The sequence below is a fragment of the Centruroides vittatus genome, unplaced genomic scaffold (genome assembly GCF_030686945.1).
Source record: "Centruroides vittatus isolate TY-2023 unplaced genomic scaffold, ASM3068694v2 contig_400, whole genome shotgun sequence".
Taxonomy (NCBI): Eukaryota; Metazoa; Arthropoda; class Arachnida; order Scorpiones; family Buthidae; genus Centruroides; species Centruroides vittatus.
Window position 1 is genome coordinate 1,942,144 of NW_027122215.1, and position 13,610 is coordinate 1,955,753.

General features: G+C 24.1%; 1 protein-coding gene across 1 annotated transcript in view; it reads left to right on the forward strand.

Annotated features, from left to right (window-relative positions):
• Positions 1–13,610, forward strand: part of LOC136976449 (uncharacterized protein PF3D7_1120600-like) — a 77,895-nt gene that overhangs the window by 20,995 nt on the left and 43,290 nt on the right. Inside the window, 2 exon segments of the mRNA XM_067271728.1 lie at positions 5,321–7,992; positions 7,994–8,416. Coding sequence (XP_067127829.1) covers positions 5,321–7,992; positions 7,994–8,416 — 3,095 coding nt within the window.

Here is a 13,610-nt window from a genome sequence, read left to right on the forward strand (position 1 = left end):
ATGAATATTTAATTTTTTTATTTAGTAAAAAATATTAGGTTTTTAATTCATTTAAATGATAAATGAAGTACTATATTGAATATGTGTATAAATATACATTTATATTTACACATTGTTTAAAATATAATGCTAATTAGTGAATCTAATGTAATGTAATTTTTTAATATAAGTTTACAGTAAATATTAAATAAATTTATTTCTTTTGCTATGATATTAAAAAAATAATTAGCATAAAAAATAAAATTCAAAAATAATGTTATATTAACTTTAACTCCAGTTGTACAATTTTCAATTTTGCAGTTTTCTGTATGAATAGAAAATTGCAAAATTGAAAGTGATAGGATGTTATGATGGCAGAAAAGTGAATTTAATTGAAATAAATTAGCAAAATAATAAGCAAAATTATTAGTATCACTAATTGTGAAAAATTAAATGCAATTAAAATAGTTTTCATTTTCAATATCGTTGAAATTGATAGTAAATACAATTAGATTCATGATTTAATTATCAAAAATGTACAGTCTGCAAATAAGTCAATCTTTTAATCTGATGATTAATCATTTTTATTTTTTTTTTGTTGTGAAGGGGTATTAGAGTTTTTAGTAAATACTTTGATTTTCTTGATATAATCTAATACAATATATTTAAAGATTGAATAATAGATTTTAAAATAATGCAAGCACTATTACAGCTTAAATTTTACATAAGACCCTTAAATATATTTTAAATCTAAGTATAGATTTACTTCAAACGAGACTTACATAACATAGGCAGTTATTATAAAAGTTATATAAATTGATATGTAATAACAATAGTAATCATTTATTTGTTTAGAAATATATTACAGTTAAGGGATGAGTTAGAAATATTTAGAAAAAGATAAGTAACACAGATAAGTAAGCTAAGTACACACATTCAAAAAAATTTTTACAGTATTTGATATATATATTTATAAAGTGATAATACATATTAATTTACAAATTTGACCTGTTTTTAAAAATTAACATGTAATAATTTTTGTTTGTGGTTAGAAGAGCAGAAGCGTAAATTAAAGTGGTTTGGATTAGTGCATGTTTGAATTTATGAGAGTGTACTATATTTCTTTCTAGAAAATTTTATTTTAAAATCAATAAAATATTTTTTTGTTAACATAATTATTAATTTGACTTAAAATTTAATAACAAATACTACTCAAACAATAAGAATTTATTTTATCTGTCCATTTATATTTTATTATAATTTCATATTCTAGGTTACTATTAATAGATTAATCTAGTAAGAATACAAATGAATCAATAATATATATAATGCATTGATGAAGCAGGAGTAGTTCAGATTATGATGGAGTTAGAAATGGTAATTAGAAAGTCAATGCGTAATAATTATTTTCTATCATTTCTAATTTATGACATTTTAAATGATGTGATACAAAATAAAAAACAATAATTGATTATACAAATGCAGTTACATCTTTATGTAGTTGTGTTTATATATAAAGGTTCAAGCAAATCAATGCTAATTATTCTGTAGAAAAATATTAAAATTTAGAAGATATATTTTGCAAATACATAATAAGTAGATAAATTGAAGTTGAGAAGATTTTTTTAAATAATTAATATAAATAAGATGAATGAAATTTGTAATGAAAATTTCATTCATCTTATTTGTTAATTATTTTAAGTTATTTTTCATAAAATAATTTAGCTTAAAATTATTTGTGCAATAGAATAAAAAAACATAGAATCTGTAAATATCATTTAATTTGATTTGACATTTTGATATTTTAATTTAACAGTCAATTTTTCATGAAGGCTCAAAAAGATATATAAGTGTATAAAAAGATTTATTTTTATAATTACTACTACTATAATTTATAAACACGTTATTTCTAAATTACTTAAAATAACATATAAATCACAATCATATTTCATTTTATTTGATTAAATATTTTTTAACTATTTCAATTATAGTATTACACTTAACAGATATTAAAAACATTTTTAATGTTGGTTGTTAAGTGTGATTTCTCTTCCAAATTCCAAATAAAAATCCTTGTGTGAAGTGTAAATTATTATTATTTTTTTTCTCTTTTCAATTATAGTATTTCTAAGAAAGCAGTAATTTGAGCATTTCAACATTTAATAGGAAAGTAATTTTAAAACTGATCTTGTGTGAATATCGTCTTTAAAGCCATTTCAAAAATTGAACAATGATGATAAATTTATATTTAATAATAATAATAATAATAATAAATTACAAATACAATAAATTTATATTTTATTTTGAAATAATAAATTTGTTGAAATTACTGTTTTTGTATCATAATGCTATTCTGAGATACCTGTAATTATGGGTGTCTGCAGAAAATTTTCCAGCAGGGCAAAGCTTGGAGACGAATAATTGCATCAATAAATTTTTATTAAATTATTTAATTTTTTGGGTTTTTTCACAAATAGATTATTGAATACACTATTGCACCAGTACAAAAAAACAGTGTCCCATGGTTGAGGTTGTAAAGTTACATATCCTAATCACTTATGTTTTATTCCATTTATTTTTGTTTATCACATATTTTATTGAATCTGTTATTTCATTGTTGTATGTTATGTTAATTACATTGCCAGTAGTGTAATGTAAATAAATAAATTATAACTTGTTAGAATTTTTTACTTGCTTTCAGGAGCAATTGCCCTGTTTGCCCCCTGTGCAGATGCCCAAGCCTGCACAGGGATTTGTAATAGATGATTTATATAGACAATTAAAAAAGCAAAAACTGCACCCATAAACTGGAACTATAATTCAACAGAATAATGCCTAAACACAAATTTCCAGCAAACAAATGAACAATTTTTACTGTTCAAATGTTTTTGGCCCTCCTCAGGATCGAATGTGAAAAAAGAAAACATTCTATCGATCAAACATTATTGCATTCTAATTTTTTAAAACTTTCAAACATGTTTGAATTAGGCTGTGATGTACAGTTTCCATGTTTAACATTATACTGTGTTAATGTGTTAATAATTGATAATGTGTTAATAATTGCATGTTTAACATTAACACAGTATAATGTTAAACATGCAATTATTAATATAATTAAAATTTTAAAAGAAATTATTAATAAAATTAAATTTTTTGGGTGTCTATATAATATTTCCAGGCTTGTGGTACTAGAATGCAATCTGTGTTAATGCAATTTCTATTCTTGTCAGCTCTATAGACAATTAACATTTTAATGTCAATTTTTATAATAGAATGCAAACTTTTAGAAATATTTGATACTTGATATTTTGCCATGTGTTGATAAATTTAATGCTTAAGTAATTTAGAGGCTTAATTAATGTTATGAAGATCTGATTATTGTTTTCTCCCAATGTTTCTAAATTTAACTACTGGTAAATTCTTCTAAATTACCTAAACATTAAAGTTATCAGCTTATGGTGAAACATGTAACTGTGTGCCAAATTTTTTAAATTATATGATTCAAGTAGTTTTGAAAAATATTTTAATCTAGTATAGTTTTAGTAAATTATTTAAAAGGTTGATATTAATAGTAACTGAGTTTTAAATGATAAACAGCTCAACACTTTCCACATGTTTTCCCACTAAAAATATTAATGTAACAAATGTTTTCAGACTCTTTTAGGTTGTTGAGTTGTTTATTGTAGTGTTCCAGCTAAAGACAAGTAAATGAATTGTTAATGAAATTTTACTTTATTTTTTAATGAGTATTGAGATACTAAGAACTAGTTCAAAATGAGATTTTCTAAATATGAGGACTTGAATTTAAAAATTAAAGCTCTCAGTTAATAAATATAGAGAAGAAACTGAAAATAGCTTTAAAAATATGCTGGATACATTTTTGTAGGTTTCCATATTCAGAAACAATAGGCAGTTTCTTAAGACTGTATTTTTATTATAATAGTACTATAAGAAACTTTGTAAATATAGTGCACTCTTGCTAATTCAACCTCTCAATTATCTGCACATATCCCCATTATAATATGCTTGTCTCTTATTCTTTTTTAAAAATACATATAGTAAACTTGTAGTATTAAATTTAATAATGAAAGTTATGATTACGTGTCACTACATAATTTCATAACAACAAACATAGTACAGCTCCATAAAGAATTGTCATTAGGACAGTCACACAGGTCTTGTCATTAATTTCCTTTAGACATACTTTGGGCCTACACACACAGTAATTTGGCACCTCTCTGTGCAAGGAAGCTAGATCAGCAAGAGTTTAGTGTACAGTATATCCTTTTTTTTTTATTTTAAATTTCTATTGCAGATTATAATTTATTTTTATTTAACTTATCTATAGTTTTTAAAAAATATTTAAATATTTTAAATATAACTATTTCAAATATAATTTCAAAAATTTAGGCTTAAGCTAATTTTTTTTTTTTAATATATAATTAAGTAGTTAAGAAACATGATGGAAAATTGTATTTGAAATGCTTGTGAGTAAATAGTAATTCTGTTTTTAGAACTTTTTAAAGGAATTAAGAAATATTACAGTGATTGATACTTCATGCAATTGTTTTATTTTTTTTAATATTAGTTTTAATTTTACATATATTTATCTGTAGTAAAAATATTATATTTTGTCCTTTAACTAATTAAAAATTATTTGTGATAATTTGGATAAGTTATATTTAAAAAATTGCTAATAAATATTTAAAAATTTTTCTCTTAGGGTTATTTTAATACAGTTGATATTTTTGTATTAAAATCTTTCATTAAAATAGAATATATGGTAAAGCATTATGTTGGTAGTCTTATGGGTTGGTTTAAATTTAAATTTTTCTTTTTCTGAAAAAGTTAAAATTAAATCTAAAATAATATATTAAACCAAAATACTCATTGTATCATCTCTATATTATATGAGAATTATTATTGTATATGTAAAAATTTTAAAAAAATATTTTTTCAATTTTTACATATACAAATAATTTAAAAAGTTTTTTTAAATATAGAAAATAAACAGTATTAAATTTATTAAGTATTGAGGTTAAAGTTACTTGGTAAATATTTTGTAATTAATCAGCTATTTCATTATTACAATAATAAAAACAGCAAACATGTATCTAGTTTGGTTGAATTATAATTCAAGCAGTCTTATTATTAAATATTGTAAAAAATTCATTTAATTTATTATTTGTTTTTATCTTTTCACAGGGGATAATTTTCTTACACCTCTACTTTATTACAATAATTTTTTGTGATAAAGAATAATTTATAATCATTAATTTAATAAAATATTTATATTTATTATTAAAGTTTTAACAATTTTTTTTTTAATTTTATGTTTTAGGTCACTCTCATGTGAAGCATAAGGAGCAATCTGAACTTAATTTACATAGAAGTAAGACTAAAAAGCATCACCATCACCATGGAAAGAAAAAGAAAAAACACAAAGAGAAAGATGATTATAATTTATTATCAGGTACCACTAAAAATGATCATTGTATTAAATCAAAGAAACATAAACATAAATGTGAAAAGAAAACAATAATGCATAAAACTTTTAGTGAAAAATCTCATGTTTCAGACTGTAGTTATGTAATAAAAGAAAAGAGCCACATTACTGTTTCCAGTTCTAATTTACACAGCTGTGATAATAATCATTCCATCCATGCAAATGATCCAGTTTATCTTAAAGAACAAAAAGATGATACTCTGCTTGAAAATGATCTTATAGCACCTATAGTTGCCAGCATTTCTGAGAACAAAGAACAGTGCTTTCTTAAATATGATAATGAAAATAGAAATTTGCCTTGTAAGTTAGGAAAAAGAACTTTCAGTGATTATCAAAATAACAACAACAATAACGATTTATTAAAAGACAATTGCACAAATAAATTTCACATTTCAAGTACTTTTCAAACTACAGATGAAAATATTAGCAAAAGGATAAAATTAGAATCTTTAAATAATATAAAATCACTTAACTTAGAAGATAGGAATATTGATGAGAGATCTAAAGTTAAAACTGATATAGAATGGCAAAATACACAATTTCAAAGAAATTTACAATTATCTGAAAAACAGAGCAAGTTATTAAATGTTGCAAAAGTAGATATAGTTTCAGAATTAGATAATTCCTTAATTGAAAAAGGAAATCTTAAAAGCCAAAGTATTCTTCAGACTATTCCATTCAGTGAAGATTTAGGTGAAGGAAAAAGATTTAATAAATCTGAAGTAAATAACAATAATGTGGAGATGCAAGTGAAACAGAAGCTTTTATGTCATCCTTCTAATAATAGCACAATTTTGAATGTAGATATAACATTGCATTCAAAAGAAAGAACATTACAAGAATCTTTAAGTTTCAACAACAGTGCTTCAGAAGAATACATGAAAGAATTATCATCAAATAATTTACTTGACGATGAAAATAAAAATTCAAATCAGCATGCAGATGAATTATTAGTAAATAACAAATTGCTTGGAAATTTTAATCATGAATTTTCTGTTTATAAAACTGAAAATTCACCCTCTTCTGGTAGGTTAATTGAAAGTTTTCATTCTAATGTGTCTTCAGATCAGATTTTAAGTGATTCATTAACAAATGATAAGTTAGAAAATATTAAAAATGATAAATTTTCAAATTTCAATAGTGATGATTTACATCTAAAAGATAGATTATCTAAAGATAATAGCATTGAAGAAACTAAAACTTTTTCAAATACAAATAGTCCAAATTATAAATCCAATAATGAAAGTCCAATGTTTTCAGATGAAAATAAAAGTGAAATCACAGATAAAATTAGTGAAGAAAATAAAAATGATAATATAAGTTATTTTGAAAATGAATTACAGTCCTCAGTTAAATTTGAAGATGTGAAACAAGAATTAATAACTTTGAATGATTTTATAGTTGAAGTACAATCAAATGAAAAACATGCAGAAAATATTAATGAAAATATCAGTTCTGTTGCTAAATATCATTTACAATTAGAAAATAGAAATGATGCAATTTTCATTAATACTGAGAATAATGTAATTTTCAATGAAACTGAAATATTGTCCAAAGATAATACTTTTGAAATCAATCAAAGTCTTACAGAAAATATATCTTTAATACAGAATAAAAATGAATCAGTTTCAGCAATTAAATTAGAAAATATAAAACAGGAAAATTCCCTGAAAAATGACCAACATGAAAACAAAGTAGATACTTTATTATCTGACAAATTAAATAAAGATAATGGTGATAGTAAGACTGATATTTCATTACAATATTCAAGTGAAGTAGAATTAGGGAATAAGTTATTTAATGATTTCAAGGAAAAAAATATAATTTCTCATAATAATCAAACAAGTGTATCAGATTTATTTGAGTATTCAAATCAGTGTGATTTATTACTTAAAACAAATAATAATGATATAAATACAACTCAAGATTTGGTAACTTCAATGAAAAATATTTGCAATGAGAAAAAAACAATAAATCAAATAAAAATGGATATTAAAGATTTAAAACCTAAAGAATTACAGGTTGTTTCAGAAAATAATTTGCAAAATGAAGAAAATATATATTTTAAATCTGATCAAGATATAAATTTTTCTTCACAAAACACAAAATTAACAAATGACATAAAAACTGTTTTATCACAGGAAACAAATGCAATTAAAACAGAAATTAATATTGACCAAATTCAAAACATGCAAGGAAGTAAGAAAAATAATGTGAAATTATCAAAAAGTAGTTATTCTGAAGATACACAAAATTTAAAATCAATAAAGAAATTAGTAAAAGAAAAGGAAAGGCATAATGAAGTCAGTAATAAACAAGTTAGTCAGATTAATAAAGCAGATGCAGTTTCCTTGTCAAAAGATAATTTATTAAAAGCATCTCCAAAAAAATCTTACAAAACAGATAAAGTTTGCTCAGTTGCATTGAATAATGAAAATAAATGGAATGTTCTAGACAACAAAAATAAATCTCCAATGAATGTGAAAGATTTTTCATCAAAAACAGATGATAGATGAAGTTGTACAAGATATTTCGCTGAATTCTACAAAAGTCCTAAATGAGAAAAAGAGAACTGATAAAAATAAAATTGACGCAGAAAGTAAAAATTCTGGAAAAGATAAACCTGTTAAAAAACTTTTATGTTCTCGTTGTCATCAAAAAATAGTTCCTTTAAGGAATGTGAGAATTCAGTGCAAGAAAGATCAAAAACAGAAACTAACTTCACACATTATTACAGGTCAGGGTATAGCTTTATCATTAAAAATACCGAGATTGCCCATTTCTTCAGACTTCAAGCATCTCAAATATGGAAAATATATGAGACTTGAAGTTTATCCAAATGGAGGTGCTTCTTCACTTCATCTTTATTGGGATGAAATTGCTCATTTAAAAGGGAGAGAAATGGAAGAGTTGGCAAAAGAATTTCTAAAAGTGAGCATGTCTATATTATTTAGATATTAAATCTTATTTTTTGTATAAAATTATATTTAATTATAAGTTTACAAAACATCTAGATCAAATGAAATTTTTTAAAACAAAATAATTTTAATAACTTTAATATTTTTTCACAAATACAAATAACAAAGATAAGACACTTAATATGAAAAACACAAATGAAATAATTTAAAAATTATCTAAATAATTACTTTAAATCTTTATTTGTTACATCTTCATATTTTTAAAATATAAACAAATTGGCACCCACAAATATAAACATGAACCGAAACCTGATGCATAGCAAGATGGCACCTAACACAGCCTACAAATAAATTTGGCACTAGAGGGAGGTGAGATGGTACCTAATGCTTCCCTCTAGTGCCAAATTTATTTGTAATTCATAATTATTATTTTCAAAATATAGCCGGATTAGTTACGGCAATTGTGGGTGTCTATTTGTTATGCATCGGGTTTCGGTTGATGTTTATATTTGTATATAAACAAATTGCATTGTAATAAATTGTATTATATTTAAAATATAATACAATTTGTTTTTCAAATAGTTAAACAATAAAGAAATTAAATATCAGGTAAATAATTTAGTATACAAATTTTGTTGGTTTTGTGCTAAATATGGGAAATTCTCTAATTAAGGAACTTGAGGGAGCCAAATTTTAAGTGTTTGATATAAGGAGAATTCTATATATGGAGAATAACAAGAAATGATCATTTATGACTTTACAAGTATAAAATGCATTTATTCATAATTTTTTGTTAACATAAAATGTATGGAATATATTGCATGTGGTCTGCTACATTGCAGTACCACAGAAAACAACATACAGTATGAGGTAGGTAAGTAATTGCATTTGTATAAAAAAATTTTTCCAGAAATCTTTTAATGCCATTGTTGCTAAATGATTAGTCAAATACAGATTTTTTACCACAATGAAAAAAAAGTTGAAACAAGGAGACTTGAAGCAGCCATATTTTTTCTGTCATAGGATGGTCAAAACTGCTCTGTCATATTTTCTGCCACAATGCCACACAAGTGGAAACCAGCCTTTACAGAATACACTTAGAAATATTCTCCTATTCTTACCTAATATGGACAAAACAAAAATTAATTTGTTTAATTTCACACTTATGTAATAAATTGTTTATAATGGTGCTGCAACTGTTGAATTCATAAAATGCTGCTCAAAATCAGCCCATACTGTTGCAAAAAATTGTTTTGTCACAAGCCAAAGCCTGAAAAGCTTATCCTAAAACTTTCCTAACCAAAAACCAGTTTCCTAAAACTGGTTTTTAATTAATAGGTATTAGCTTTCAATGCTGAAATCTGTAGTTAGGAATAAAAAGTCTGGAATAAATGGTTTTTTAATAAACAAAAAAGTCATGACATTGACATAAAAACTGCTGCAAATTTTCTTCAAAAGTAACCAAATTGCCAAGAAATTGCAGGATCTGGCAGCTTGTCTTGCATCTGTTTGATACCACCTATAATTGTTGAAGATAGTAATACTTGTAGTTGTCCTCAATTTTTGACATAGTATTCTGCAATGCAAATGGCTGGAGTTTGAAACAAAAGGAATTTTATGAGAAGATTTTGAAATTTGTTTGTTATACAGCAAAATAAATCCCATATGTATGTATACTGCATTTACTGGGGATTGCCAGATGTTCAATATAGGGAGAAGTTTGTTATAGGAATAATTCATAATTAGAGAATTTCCTGTATATTATAAATTTCAGCTTTTCATATATTAAAGAATACGAAGACTGAATAGAAATGCATAAAATTAATAAAGTGATAAACATACTCTTTCAATTCTAGAAAAAACAAATTCAAGAATTGAAAGACTATGTTTTAATAGCAATAATGTATAGCAATTAAGAAGAAAAAATTAAATGAAACTTTTACAATTTGTTTGGCATATAACATCTTCATTTGTACACACAACTGGTGCAAAATTAAAATATCATGGAATCTCTCTAGAATTATAGTAATTTGAATTTTGTTGTACTGTGAGTAAATAATGATTAAAATTATTAACATTTAATTTTTAAAGCACTGTTTAAGAATGGTAATGATTGCACTTGATCACATGTTGAGGCAAATAACATAAAAATACTGTATAACTATTTGCCTCTTTATAATATTATTTCTGTCTACTAGTACATATTTTCTATTAGCAGGACTTATTAGACTGGCTTTAAGGATACTGCAACACTATTTCACAGATCAGAAATTTGTTTTATTTGATTTACCTGAACACATACATTTTAATATTGTGTTCCAGACTCATTCGTCCCTCCTCAGCAGGTATTTATGTGATACATTTTGTATAAATTAAAAACAATTAAATAATTTTTTAAAAAACCACATTTTAGATTTTCCGACAAATTTTTTTATAAATTCACTGACATTAATATAAAATTCTTACAATTTCTAAATTTTTTCTCTTCATTCCTATTTCCACCAGACCTTTGAGTTTAAACATTAATAACAGTAACACTCTAAACCTAACCCTGTATTAAAACAAATTATTATATTAAACTTTAACTTTATTTCTGTTTTTTACATTTAAACACTATTTTCCAAACTTATATCTCATCTTGTTCACTTTGACTTACTCTTCGTCTCCACTTATTTCCATCGTTCTTTTTATACTTCAGACACTCCCCTTCCTCTATGATTCTTCGCCATGATTGGTGTATTTCTCTTCTGGTAATATTATTTATTCTGTTATTTTGTCTAATTATATTAATATGTTTGTATAGTTGTCTTTTATAATTATTCTTTTCTTTATTCCTTATTTTTACTGAATTTAGTACTATTTCACATCCTGTGGAATTACAGTGCTCCACTACTGCTGAATTTGCATAATTTCCCCTTATTGCTTGGATGTGTTCATTTAATCTTATTTTTAATTTTCTTTTTGTTTCCCCGATATATATTTTTTTCCGGTTGACAATTACAATTAAAGGAATACACTAATCCTTTTTCTTCTAATATATCATATTTTTCTTCATTTCTATAACATAGATGTTTTTTAGTTGTATTTACTTTTTCCGGTATTAAATTAATTCTACTATTTAATACTTTTTTAATTCTTTCAAACAACTTAGGGATAATACAGGGTTAGGTTTACAGTGTTACTGTTATTAATTTTTAAACTCGAAGGTCTGGTGAAAATAGGAATGAAGGGAAAAAATTTAGAAATTGTAAGAATTTTATATTAAAACCGGTGAATTTATAAAAAAAATTTTTGTCAGGAAATCTAAAATGTGGTTTTTTAAAAAATTATTTAATTGTTTTTAATTTATATAGAATGTATTACATAAATATCTGCTGAGGAGGGACGAACGAGTCTGAAACGCAATATTAAAATGTGTGTGTCCAGGTAAATCAAATAAAACAAATTTCTGATCTGTGAAACTGTGTTGCAGTATCCTTAAAGCCAGTCTAATAAGTCCTGCCAATAGAAAATACGTACTAGTAGACGGAAATAATAATATAATAAATTAAGGACATTGAGGCATATTAATTTAATGAAATTATTTGCCTCTTTACCTGAAGATGATGATTACAACTGAACTCTAATTACAATAAGCAGAGTTTTACAAGTTAACTTACAGTAAGAATTAGCAAATCCTAAAACACTATATTAAATTATGGTTAACAATATCCATGATTATACTAAGTAGATTTTACTATACAAAAATCATTATCATCATTTCTGTATAGCATTTTCTATATAAATTCCAAATTTAAAAAAAAATTTTACTATTAATTTTTTTTTATTTACAATAGGTTTTTATTGCCTAAGTATAGAAATTATAAAATCTATTAATATAATAAAAATGAGTTATTTTTTACCTCTGTTTAATTTCTATTTACTTTTTCACTTTTTATTAGCTAATTAGCTATTTGTTCTGTTTTAAATGAAACATTGTTCCAAATATGATTTCTCATAAGAAGTAATATTTATTTTGTTTCAATATTTATCTGAAAACTAATCAAAATTAATTTTGTTTCTGTGTGGCAAATTATTTCTATTATTTTAGTTTTTAGTTTAAAACACAAACAATATATTTAAAAAGTATAGATTTGCTCAAAGCTTTTTTTTCCAAACAGTGATGCCAAAATGCAGGAAAATCAAATCCAAAAAAAGTATATCTAAAAGTCTAAAATCATATTTCCATTGATATGTGCATAAAATAAAATAATAATAATACAGTATTGATTAGCTTTATTTTATGCATATATCAATATAGAAGTTAGAGTTGATTTTTTATTTATTATTTTTTTATATTAAGCAACACAAATATAATGATAATGGAGTCATTGGGCTTATGGAAGATAAGTTACTTAGAACTAAAATGGACAATGATATATTTTTTATAAATAAATCAAAAGCATAATCATATCTTAGCCATAAGAAAATCATCCATTTAACTTCCTTCTGTTCTTCACATATGGCCATTAGATAAAGTCACACATTAGAGGAATTCAGGAATTACACTATATTAGGGGTGGTGAATCTATGGCATGTAAGAAGAAATCATCTGGCACGTAATGTATCATACAATTTATATTTATCATCTGTCTTTTTTAATCATCTATTTGGTTTATCACCTGATCATCCTATTTTTTTCAGCCAACTTTTTTACATTTATTCTAATTAAACATATTCGTTTAATTTCTTTAAATATTATTATTTGAAGTCTAAAAGTTTGGCATGCATAAACATCTTTTAAAGCTAAGTATGATTACTATATGGCAAACGAGCTCAAAAAGGATCGCCATCCTGTTAGACAACCATAAAATGTTAAAGCATTAATTCTTAATTTACATTAGTTTTGAATAAAATGAAACAAATACCATACACTAGTTATCAGCAAATATCAGTTACAATAAGAGATGTAATTTTGTTCAAAAATTCAAATGCTGTAACTTTGTAATTACTCCTGATGATCAACATAATAATTAGATTTATTAATCCGTTAATGCTTAGATTTTATCACCATTGATGTGTGTCATCTCACTCTATAATTTTAAATTTGGTTTGTTTATTGGTGAAAGTTTTAGATATTTTATTTCTCAGAGTTTCTACAAGAACTATATTTATTACTCTGCAGTAATTTAACAGTGAAAAGACTAGTAAGATAAAATAAAATTCTG